We start from the raw sequence: 11,898 nt of genomic DNA on the forward strand, positions 1-11,898 counted from the left end.
CCCCCCCCCCCAACCTCGTCCCAGCTAACTGAGTGTTCTAGAGTCTGTGCGTGCATTTGCGGCCTTGGTCTTATACACACGCAGGGAAAGATTTGTACATTTCTCAAAGAATCTTAACCGAGATCATCATCCTCGGATAAGTCCTCTCATAGCCTTGTGAAGGCATCCTTATGTTTGACAAACCTCCTGGATGCTGCGTACGGTCCTCTGCCGCTTTTGGTTGATGGGCTGATTGATCGACCAACTGGACTGAAGTCTAAGAGGAGGACGTCTACTAGACGGACTTCAAATGGCATCATCGTGGGCATCCACTCCTGAACCGGGCCCTGCTACCATAGTCCAACTTCTAGCAGCTGATCTTCAGGATCCTGCGGAGTGCGGCAAATGGGCATGATGGCTTCGGAGGAGTTCCTTATGGAATTGGATGGAGGAGGAGAGGAAAGGAAAGAATCTGGAGATAAGGATCGTCTGACATATCTTGGACATCCTCTATCTGCTGTTTCACTGGCGATCATCTGTTTCACTATCCTGCGTCTAAGAACTTGTGCGGGCACTTTCAAATTCTCCCAACCTTGCAAGGAACTTCGTCTTCTTCACTGCGCGAATGGCCCTCAGGGGATAACGGGGCGAGGGTGGTTTTCGGCTTTTTCCGGCAGGATCTTATATCTACTTGGTTTCTTCTGTGATGTTGATGTCGACTCATGTCAGCTTCGTTTCCTGTGATCGCGGATGGCGTTGCAGAGTTCCAGCAAAAACGCCTTCCTTTTCATATATAAAAAGGTTCGATCTTAATTTGCATTATAAGTATGTATTAAGTAGCAAAATTGCAATTCTGATGGTATTTACCATTGGTTTTTATTTCTCTTTGCAGATTTATTTTACCTACGTAGATTCAGAACAGCCAAGTCTATCCTCGACGTTATTGCCGATATTTATATTCTCTGGAATTTTCACCAACCTTGGATCCTTCGAAAATGAAATACTCACATCCTTTGGCTAACTGATCGCATTATTTCCAGATATCTAAAAGTAACGGAAAAGAAAAAAAAAGAAAAAGAAAGTGAAAAAAAGATTGAAAAAAAAATGAAAATACAATAAGATAATTAAAAAATAAAATACGAAAAAAGTAGGCAAGAATGGAAAATAAAAAAATGATAAATATTTAAATAAAAAAAAAGATAAGGGAAAAAAGAGAGAAAAAAATGAAAAGAATTCGGGTATTTTCGGGGTGGGTTTTCAGGTGACTGCGACGCAGAAGAAAGAAGACATCGCAGAAGAGGAGGGACCTAGGCCGAAGAAGATAGAAGATGGAACGCGTCGGCGTGGGATTTCCTGGTGGACTTCGTGGGATGAATGAAGACCGAAGACTAAAGAAGAGGGAAGACCGAAGACGTCGTGGGATATCACTGCACCATTTGAAGATTAGACAACTTGGAGGACATTAGGAGGAGAGTTATTAACGAGGACCTAACTTATGAGCGCGAAGTTTGAAAATGGAATGGTTACTGATCTGGTGAGCATCATTAAAAAATCCAGTCTACTAATAAGATATGAAAGATGGTTAGCTAAAAAAAAAACCTTGATTGGTCTCTTCTGGAGGATTTGGATCATCAGCGATGCTAATGTATGGACCCGAAGAAAGTGAAAACATTTTTCCTCATTCACGAAATTCCATTCATAGACTGGACTTTGAACGTTCCTGAGAATTGGTTTATTCACTAAGCTCGTTCATAAATTGAACATCCAATGACGGCGGCGTATGAGACTTCTTCATGAAGCTTCACTCAATCTTGGACCATTATGTGACATTCTTCGCCTGCAGCAATCATCTTTCAATAAGGATCTTCCCATGTTGACGGCGGCGGGGGACTTCTGTGACGGCAGCGTGGGACTTCTGTGACGGCAGCGTGAGACTTCTCGTGACGGCAGCGTGGGACTTCCCGTGACGGCAGCGTGGGACTTCCCGTGACGGCAGCGTGGGACTTCTGTGACGGCGGCGTGAGATTTCCCGGGATGCCAGCGTGGGACTTCCCGTGACGGCATCGAGGGACATCTTGCAATACAATTACTCCTTGGATTTTCACCGCCCGCACGCTCTGGACTCAGGCAATCATCCCTCTTGGATTCCTCTGCATTTCAGATTATCCGCACAGCAATTCCTTATTTAACTTCCTCAGATGACACTCCTAGACGGATTACCTGGTACTTTGTTCGACATTACTGTAAACGTTCCTGAACACCACTAAACTCTGAATTCATCTGAACCATAGACCTTTCCGAACGAAAATATACATGCTGGAATATTGTTGGACACTCTAGGACTTCAAAATGAACTCTACTGGACGATAAACTTTTCTAATTAACTCGTGACAATACCTGCTAATAATTCTTCCGTTCTTCATTCCTGGACATCAGATGACATCTGATGGACTTCATCGCCATACGTCTACTACATCCTTTTACACTTCTGGAATCTCCTGATTATCGTTACTGCATTCTCTTTGACTACACTTCAATATTTCTTTCTGCCTCAATTGACGTCGTTTCGATCCCTGTCAACATTATTCCCGAACATCCATCCTTACGAACGAGATCGTATACTTTCCAACATGTATCCTGCTATCTCCTGGGAATATCGTAATGATGACACGTGGGGTCATCGTGCGGGCGGCATCGCAATATTTCTGAGATTTCATGTGGACTGCGTCGTGGAACGTCGAGAGGGATCTTTACTGGACTGCAGCGTGGGACTTCGAGGGACCTCTACTGGACTCTGCAACGTGGGACTTCGAGGGACTTCTATTGGACTCTACAGCGTGGGACTTCGAGGGACCTCTACTGGACTCTGCAACGTGGGACTTCGAGGGACTTCTATTGGACTCTACAGCGTGGGACTTCGAGGGACCTCTACTGGACTCTGCAACGTGGGACTTCGAGGGACTTCTATTGGACTCTACAGCGTGGGACTTCGAGGGACCTCTACTGGACTCTGCAACGTGGGACTTCGAGGGACCTCTACTGGATTCTGCGGCGTGGGACTTCGAGGGACCTGTGGACTGTATCCGGAACTTTTTCTGAATTGCAACTTAGGACTTTTAGACTGCGGCGTGGGACTTCGTTTAGAGTCTGCTACATGAATTTAGACGTGAGAACATACAAATATACCAACAGCAATATATCATCAAAGAAACTTAACACCCTCCAACCAATACGGATGATTTCAATTACTATATAGATATCAGAAATGATTATTGAATTTTAAAAACCATCAATGATGACTACGGAGTTTAACGTCCTCCTGAACGATCAGACGCTGGCTTCTGAAAAGAAAAGCTCACTTCGCCTGTGCAACGTTATTTTCTTTTTTTTTTTCACAACGCAATTTTCATGCTTTCGTAATCATCGTCGTAATCGATTGCAATTTCAACCATAATGTTTTAATGCTTTTCGTTACAGATTTAAATATTTTCAAAGAGCCACTGCTCTATATTACATCGATATGATGCTATTGTTTAATATTGTAACACATCTGTTCTTTTAATGATCTTTATAATGCTTGACTGTTTCTGCTGTATTGATTTATCTAAAAATTGTGCAATGTGTAACTATTGTATGAAAAAAAGTAAGGATCAAAAGAAAAGAACAAAACTTATTTTTAAAAAAGTACAAAAAAAGTAAAAGTACATGATAAAAGAAAAAATGAAATATACAAGATGTTTTGAAGTGACAAACACAAGCAAAAAATGGAAGATTTGATAGTTTTTATATTTGGAGAAGATGTGCATTTTTCTTGTCCTTAGAAATTTGGCAATCAGCGACTTTGGCTAGTAGTACTATTAGGGACCATAATGGATGATGGATCTCAAGATGTTGCTAGCTTTGATTAAAAAAATTACAAAATTTTAGTACCACTGAGACCAGAATCACACATCTTTGCAGAGTTCCAGCAAATAGCATATCCTTCTAAAACAACAAGGTTAGCATGAATATTACGTATTTACAACTCTAATTTTATAGCAATTCAATAATACTGATACTTAAATTGTTTATATGAAAACTAATAACTTATATAACTCTTTGTTGCAGATTGTGACTGTTCCAGGTACAACCTCTGGCTACTATGGGGGTCTACCAATCACTGTCAATGGATACTATGTTACAATTAAAGAACAATGAGGAGTTTTAATTAAGAATGAAGTCACTCATTGTAGGAGATGATGACATTGAAATAAAAACATTAATATACACTTTATATGAGAATGTTTACGGAAAAAATTTAATAAAAATAAATGTTACATATTACTGTTCTCTTTATTTACTTCCTGACTGGTGTAGTTCTTCATACATTATCCTACTATAGGAATGAGTAATAGGATTTGGTATAGATGAAATGAAGGAATATTATGTATATTTGTATAATGATAGATATTTATTACGTTAATAGTCATTTACAATATATTATACACTAAAGATTCTAATTAACAATTTAATTCTATACTGTTCTAAGCATTTTGGCTTCTCTTAACTCTTGGAGTTGTCTCTTTTGTTCAGCTACTATCACTTCTCTCTCCTTTAAAAACTCAGCATACTCATCCGGATCCAAATCGCGTACAATTTCTATACCAACACTGCGAGCTATACCAACCATCATCAGACAAACCTGTTGTAAACTCATTAATGCTAGTGGTGGATCTTCAGATTTTATTTTTGCTATTTCGTATAAATGTTTCAATGTAATTTTACCAGCTACTTCTTTTCCTAATAAACACAATAAAAATAAGTACAATATAATAAAGCTCCAAGAAGAAGAATAATAGAAGAATATACATTGACTACTCACCATGCATCGTACCTCTTTGGATACCAGCCGCTTGCTTTAAATAGTACGTTGCTGGTGGATGATGTATAACCAGATTGTAGGTACGATCAGGATTTACCTTAATTCGACATGGCAATGGAATACCTTCTTTGTAATCTTTCGTTCTCTCATTAAAATCTTTTATAAAAGTCGGGATGTTGATATTTCTCTGCAAGTATGACAGAATATATTCATTGTTATTAATTATCATATCAGTTATAGATAAATAATAAACATAACAAAAAGATCTTAATATTATTTATAAATATCATTATCCAAAAATCTTATGAGAAAACAAAATCCTAACCTGTCCAAGACTGGGTCCAAGTGGAGGACTAGCAACGGCAAGTCCGGCAGGTATATTTGTTCTCATTTTTGATGTATGGATCACTTTTTTATCCGACAACTTTTTCATATGTTTCATTCTACTCGCTGCCTTCGACATTTTCACTAAAAATCTTTCCTAATCAAAGCACAGTGTAAGAAGAAACATGTAACAAACAGTGTGCACGTTCACGCACTGTGAGCACGCGCACAATATTCTCTGGTAAGGTTATATTTTCCGGCAAGGAATTGTCGGTACCATGGACATTGATGAAATCGACAAAAAGCTTAGTAAGTACTATCTGACTACTGTCTGTAGCTACCGTCAGGAAGTTAGCGTCAAAGGATAAAAATGTATGTATTTGTAATACCATCTCAACAATGAGCATTAGTGAGAATCATCCCGGAACTGTCCGGAACTATTGTTTAAACAATCTTGGAAACCAGCACCTCATGCCTGCTTGCACTGAAGCGTATACTGCCACCAGTATCTTGAATAGGTATTTTACCGATATTACATAGCACAATTTATGTTAAAACCTATCAGGAACTATAGAGCTCCTCGAGCATTTAATAGGCTTTTTCAATAGTTCTCGAGGAGTTCTGTAGTTCCTGATAGGTTTTAACAATAGTTGTGCTACGTAACATCGGTAAAATATTTATTAAAGATACTGGTGACATCACACGTTTCAGTGCAGGCAGGCATGAGGTGCTGGCTATTCTCATAGTAAATCTTATCGAGCTTAATTAAAATAATTATTAATAATTAATTAAAGCTAAAAAAATATTTAGGCAATATCTGATGAGCGGCCTCTTTCTAAGGGTTGCTTTGGGAACCAGCGGTAAGTAGCGGAGAACCTCACCAAGCTACACGTTCGTGATCAGGTTTCAGCTCGGCTACAAAAGGATACGCATTATCAACGGAGACGATGATCACAAAATCCTACTTCCCGACTCGCCGCTAGTATTAAGCGTTATGCTTTTGAAATTGCCTAAAACCGTACCTTTTTACATCATCCTACTCATCTCTGTTTTCTAAATGTAAAATGTGAGTAATAACGTGAATCCTTATACTAAAATAAAGAGCAAAAACACGACATTATTGGATAATGATTTATCGTTCATCCTAGAAACTCACTTTAACATGCTTATAACTTTAATAAATTAAGGTTATTCTGTCTGAAAACAACTGACAACTAAGCTCTCACTGACAACTGTCAATGTCATGTTTCCATTCCAGTTAGCTTGTAAATTTACATGGGCATACCGAATGTTACATATAGATGGTCAACGCTAAAGCTTTTATACATAAGTATAATTACAATGAACATTACCGGAATAATAACAGTGATAATAATGATAGTATCAGCCATCAAGCTAATGACTGGATTTGGGAATTACCTCAATTTGGTAACACCAGGTGACGGTTACCTATGGCCAGCATTGATAATCGTCGCAGCTATTCTCTGTGCGCCGCTCTACGTCCTGGGACTAAGATTCTGCATCCGTTTAAGATTGAAACGTAATTTCTCCGCGGAAGAATCGTTACGTCTGAACAAGGATCTGTTCGCTCACATCATCTTCTGCGTGGCTTCTATCTTCCTGACCACCTTCATAAATGCAGCCAGTATTGTTCATTCGAGTACGTTCTACAGCAGAATACAGAACGGCCTCCTGGAGGCTATGGAAAATTATGTCAGCGATGTCGTCGCCAAGGTTCGCATTGACTCTGTTCAGATTGAATTTCACTGTTGCGGTAGTAACTCGTACAAGGATTGGTTTTTCATACCGTGGAAGAAACTTGGTGCCCAGAGTACGGAGAAGATTGAGAGAATTGAGGACGCCGACGAGAAGGGTGACGAGAATGAATTTTTGGCTGACGATGTACCCTTCTCTTGCTGTTTGAAGGATATCCTTGGACCTTGTGTTCATCATAACATTATGGCAGGAAGTGACGCTTACCTTTATGACTCTAATGATAAGGTTAGCATAGCTACAGCTGGCTGTCATTCAAAGATGCTCAGTACGGCTACCCTCGTAGGGAACCTCATCGTCTTGGTACTGTTTTTTCTGTCGGTATATCAGGTACTGGAAGATCAAACTTTTCATATAGTACTAATTGTCTATTAAGAATTCAATTATTGTTTTAGCTAGTCCTGTCATTACTATTGCGACTACTGCAGACAGCTCATAGTAACACGTTCTACATCGGGCCTAGGAAGTCGCACTATGTTGCCTGGATATTTGGTAGTATGCCGTTGCAGGAGAACTCTGATAAATTAACAGACGAAGAGGAAGCCTTCCTTGAGGAAGACGTCGATGAACCTTCCAAGGACTGTGCACCGTTTCCACAGCCATCCTCGTTCCCCCAGGAGATGCTTTCGTCCATAACCTTAAACGGACACAAAAATACCAGGGCCCAGCTACTACGTAGAATATGCTCAAAACTTTCATTGAAATTAGCAGCTGCTAACAGGGATGGACATAGGTTGTTATCCTCGTTGGGAATAGCAGGAGAGAAACAGAAGAAGATTCAAGAGAAAGTTGAGGAAGCGGAAGGAATGACGTCAGAAGAAGATGAGTGGATGTCTCCCTTGAAGAAAATAACTACGGCAGCGCCACCGCTGCCGTCGCTAGACTTTTCTCCAGAAATAACATCAACAGGGAAAATTCTAGAAACGTGCTGCACATCTGAATATTCAGACAGAGTGTCAATAAACAGGCTAAAAGGAGGAGGACCCTCCCAGCCTACGAATCGGAGCAACAGGTCAGACGCTAGTGAATCCAGCAGAACCAGGCTCAGAGAGTCAGACGAAGGCAGACATTCACAATCCGGGAGTAAGATAAGCACGCTATCAAGATTTGTACCTTGTAAGGTTCAGTTACTCAATACCCAAGAAACTGAACATGAAACCAATGTACTGTATTATCCTGGCAAGTTCTCGAGTGCAGGAAGGTCCTGGCTCAGATCACCGGGTAGTCAGATAAACTCAGATAGCGAACACGAATCTCAACTGAGCAAATACCACAGGAAATTGGATACGGACTACAATAGGAGTATTTTCATAAAACGTCGCGGTGCCTTCAATAAAAAGGAGAACGAATGTCAGCAACCTCGCCAAGACTCCTGGGGTGAACGTCAAAGTATCCTGAGGGCTAAAATAAATAATCCAGGGTGTCGAGTATCTCCCAAATTTAATCCCAGTGACGCTTACAACAGATTTCGTGGATCCATTCAAGACACCATAAGAAGACGGGAGAATCAGATGCAAGCAAGACGTATTAATCTGATATCTGACCTAAATCGTTCAAATCGACAGAGTAGACGGAACTGTATGGTTAATAATTGTCAACATATGTCAAAACTAGGATTGATGATTCATCATCCGGTATCACAGGTACAGCATTCCTCGATGAAAACTTCGCAGATATATTTTCCTTCTCCACCACCTCCACCACCACCACCACTACCACCACTACCAACTCCACATTTGAGAACATCGATTCCAACAGTAAAGAGAATCCCATGGGCGTCGACGTACCGGGAGTCCTCAGGAAGTCCATCACATTGGATGACAATGAATTCCGTTCGTCATACTTCATTTTCGCGACCTGCATTTCCTCAACCTCCATGAACCTTATATACCTGGTGACACAATAATACAATGCATGAGTATACATAATGGCCCAGCTCTCGGGAACCTCATATACAAAGCAATTTGTAATAAAGGTCTCAATAACATTTAATGTACAATCTTAATAATTTATTACCAAGAAGTAAATACATAGGCGTTTATAATGGAATTTGTAAGATCGTATTATAATATGTAGAATAACATGTTAAAACTAAGAAAGCTGACTTCGCGTGATCACGTAATCACGTGTCGCTCTTAACATGACTTATCTCACTGTTGGCTTATAAATGTCCCATGACACACGCCATTGCATACGTCGTAAAATGTAAGAACGCCGAAAAAACGCGCGAGCCAATAATCTCTGGGAGCGATAATACAAAGACTCACGGGATACATAATAGACAAAGAGATTTAGAAATTCTGTTCAATATGTGTCACGTGTTAGTAACATAGTGTTAATATAGTGTTATGTGTAGATTGTGTGTAAAGCCGAATAAGCTTTCGCATCCACGCCGATGTCCAGAATTTAACGTATTAGTTCGAAGCATGCGAAGAGGAAAAAGTTATGAGGTAGGTACAGGCACATTGGCCATAGAGAAAACCATAAATGGAAAAAGGGTTTGATGTAAGCCCTGAGTTGCGGCTGGAATTAATAAGATTAAATAAAAGTAGGTGAATCCTATAGGTCGGAGGGGAGGGCGGAGTGCATTCGTAAAATGGAAAATCCAAATGTATAAGGGATTAGAGAATGAGTGGAGGAGAGGAAGTGAGGTTAGAGTGTGAGTCAGGTAGGAAACGAAAAATAGAAAATAGGTCAGAGGTTGTGAGGAATGTGAATTACCATTATTATTATTTAAACTCTTTCCTTAAAAGTGCTAGCTATTTTTTTTAACTTCGTTTAAACGACCGCCGCTAAGTGCGGCGCTGATATCATACGTACATCACAGCTGTTTGCCCGCCGACACCTTCAACAATATGTCTATCTAGTAATTATAAAACGTCTCTCCTACCTCGATAGAAATAGTCATCGAGCGATAACGACAACTCTTTTTGAAACTGGCGCCACTTTTATTCGAACCAGCTACCACAGTCTTTCTACCAGTTCATACTTAAATTTTCTTTTTTCGTAAATGTTCTCTCACAAATAACTGCTGGAATATTATAATATTTAAATAACGTGCCTCCTCAATTTCCTCCTAAGTATCATTAATATATCCAACAATCTTCGCGAATTACTCTCTCTTGACTCTGCAAGAACAATGACACTTAACCTCCAACCATGAAACTCCGATCCCCGACTCGGTCCTCTCGCTTCTACACCGTATCACAATGTTTTCGTCTTTCTTTTTTATTCCATCCATACACTAAATATATATTACTTATGTGCTGCATTTCATTCGACCACCCACTCAATGTTCCCATGGACGAAGTCTCCCTTGTTACCGAAAAAAAAAGAAACATGGCGACTCGTACCTCGCGCGAAAATATTCGTGAAGCTACTTGGATGACGTATGTTCATACGGAAAACGGAAGTCACATTGAATGTAATACGAGATTGTCGTCATCTCTTAATAATATAAGGAAATTTTAATGAATCTAGAAAATAACAAGGCAATGCAAGATAAATACACGAGAATGATGATAACAATGCACCACTTTTTTTTCACTTCCTTTACTTCACTGGACAACGAATTTGTCTCGCGCGCCTTTTCTGTATGTACAATTTTATATACAAAATAATAATGACTGATTACTAATACGCCCTGGACTTCGTCGTGCCACTTATGTCTTTCTGATACCACCTATTAAAATCGATTAAACCGTATAGAAAAATCATGCGGATTGCAGACGCCATATTCAATGTATTCGCGTCTCCCTTCTTTTTACGATGAGTGAACGAGAATACGCAGCACCCGGGGATTCGACGTCCGCGTCATTACGGAGGATCAAAAAAGGAATGACGTATGCGAACGAGAGTAAAGAAACGGAAGTGCTCTCACGAACAAAGAAACATGGACAAGGATCGATCAAGGATACAGGACAAGGATAAAGAAGAACGAGGAAACCGGAAATGGTTTAATAATGGCGGAGTTGGCGCTCGAAACCCATTATTAAAAATTGTGAGAAACGTTCGAGCGAGGACCCCAATAATTGCTTCCTTTCTTTTTACTATCCTTTCATTTTCCTCTTTCTCGAGAATTACGATAATGGTAGTAGTAATAATAATAATAATAATAATAATAATAATAAAAGCTTGCGCGAATGGGCCTAAGAGCCACGAAAATCGCATATTCAAGCCAGCGAATTGAGATTAATTCCGCACTATTATGTCAACTACCTATGAACAATTTGTATCGACTTCATATATTCTCCGTCTTTCTTTTCTTTCTTTTTTACTCAATTGGCCTCAAAAAAAGACCATCATCTTGCGCGATACATTCCTTACGAAGGTACTCGATCACCGTTGCCGAGGGGCACCTAAGATACACTACTATCAGGCTACTGTAACGTACTTTATATTAATTAATTAATTTATGTGTATGTATATATATATATAATTTTATTTCACTTATATATATATATATATGCGTGTGTATATGTACTGTTGTTTGCGCGTATGTATATGCATAAGTGTACGCGTGTTCCCATTGCTTAATTTCTGTCGAATATACAAATTCGTTCACTCATACTTTACTGTGGCATGCCTTATGTTTTGTGTCACTGTTCGTAATAGCAAATAGACTGGCGTCCCGGTATTTTAATTGAGAACGCGCCTTAAAGGCTCGCCTCGAATACAATAATGGTAATTGTATTGTATTTCATTTAATAATAATATTGCTCCATCCCGTAACAACGCTCGATTCATAAATAAGCTAGCCTTGCACTCGCTACAGACTATCTATGAAAAGAACCGATAGTTTATTTTACTAATAAATTTCTTTTTTTTCATCGTCATTAATAATATAACCACTACGATAGGCCTAGCATCGCCATTTTCTGTCATTCACTATTTGCATCTTTTCTCCTTGGCTCTCTCTCTCTCTCTCTCTCTCTCTCTCTCTCCCCCTCTCTCTCTCTCTC

At 39.6% G+C, this 11,898-nt stretch overlaps 3 protein-coding genes across 4 annotated transcripts; 2 read left to right on the forward strand and 1 right to left on the reverse strand.

The window, feature by feature from the left end:
- Positions 1-2,428: 2,428 nt before the first annotated feature.
- LOC107265754 lies at positions 2,429-4,299 on the forward strand. The gene is made up of 2 exons (XM_015735520.2): positions 2,429-3,976; positions 4,087-4,299. The coding sequence occupies exon 1, from the start codon at positions 2,610-2,612 to the stop codon at positions 3,135-3,137; it is 528 nt and encodes a 175-aa protein (XP_015591006.1). The 5' UTR covers positions 2,429-2,609; the 3' UTR covers positions 3,138-3,976; positions 4,087-4,299.
- A 107-nt stretch (positions 4,300-4,406) lies between these two features.
- LOC107265751 (39S ribosomal protein L11, mitochondrial) lies at positions 4,407-5,563 on the reverse strand. Its single transcript, XM_015735515.2, has 3 exons — positions 5,166-5,563; positions 4,841-5,027; positions 4,407-4,758 (listed from the first exon to the last, which is right to left on the reverse strand). The coding sequence occupies exons 1-3, from the start codon at positions 5,301-5,303 to the stop codon at positions 4,493-4,495; spliced, it is 591 nt and encodes a 196-aa protein (XP_015591001.1). The 5' UTR covers positions 5,304-5,563; the 3' UTR covers positions 4,407-4,492.
- A 137-nt stretch (positions 5,564-5,700) lies between these two features.
- On the forward strand, positions 5,701-9,098 carry LOC107265747. 2 transcript variants are annotated; one of them, XM_015735508.2, is made up of 3 exons: positions 5,701-6,230; positions 6,546-7,267; positions 7,333-9,098. In XM_015735508.2, the coding sequence occupies exons 2-3, from the start codon at positions 6,563-6,565 to the stop codon at positions 8,815-8,817; spliced, it is 2,190 nt and encodes a 729-aa protein (XP_015590994.1). In that variant the 5' UTR covers positions 5,701-6,230; positions 6,546-6,562; the 3' UTR covers positions 8,818-9,098. The 2 variants fall into 2 exon arrangements, with proteins under 2 accessions (XP_015590994.1, XP_015590993.1); XM_015735507.2 differs by having other exon boundaries at positions 5,701-7,267.
- The last annotated feature ends 2,800 nt before the right edge of the window (positions 9,099-11,898 follow it).

This window comes from Cephus cinctus, unplaced genomic scaffold (genome assembly GCF_000341935.2).
Source record: "Cephus cinctus unplaced genomic scaffold, Ccin1 Ccin1_scaffold0240, whole genome shotgun sequence".
In the NCBI taxonomy this organism is placed as follows: domain Eukaryota; kingdom Metazoa; phylum Arthropoda; class Insecta; order Hymenoptera; family Cephidae; genus Cephus; species Cephus cinctus.

What these genes read in the sequence shown, in the direction of transcription:
- LOC107265751 (XM_015735515.2), bottom strand. Translation starts at nt 5,303, where the DNA reads ATGTCGAAGGCAGCGAGTAGAATGAAACATATGAAAAAGTTGTCGGAT. An exon ending in TTGGACCCAGTCTTGGACAG is followed by an intron (nt 5,028 to 5,165) that starts GTTAGGATTTTG and finishes TCATACTTGCAG; the next exon opens with AGAAATATCAACATCCCGAC. An exon ending in CCAAAGAGGTACGATGCATG is followed by an intron (nt 4,759 to 4,840) that starts GTGAGTAGTCAA and finishes TGTGTTTATTAG; the next exon opens with GAAAAGAAGTAGCTGGTAAA.
- LOC107265754 (XM_015735520.2), top strand. Translation starts at nt 2,610, where the DNA reads ATGTATCCTGCTATCTCCTGGGAATATCGTAATGATGACACGTGGGGT.
- LOC107265747 (XM_015735507.2), top strand. Translation starts at nt 6,440, where the DNA reads ATGGGCATACCGAATGTTACATATAGATGGTCAACGCTAAAGCTTTTA. An exon ending in TTTTTCTGTCGGTATATCAG is followed by an intron (nt 7,268 to 7,332) that starts GTACTGGAAGAT and finishes TTATTGTTTTAG; the next exon opens with CTAGTCCTGTCATTACTATT.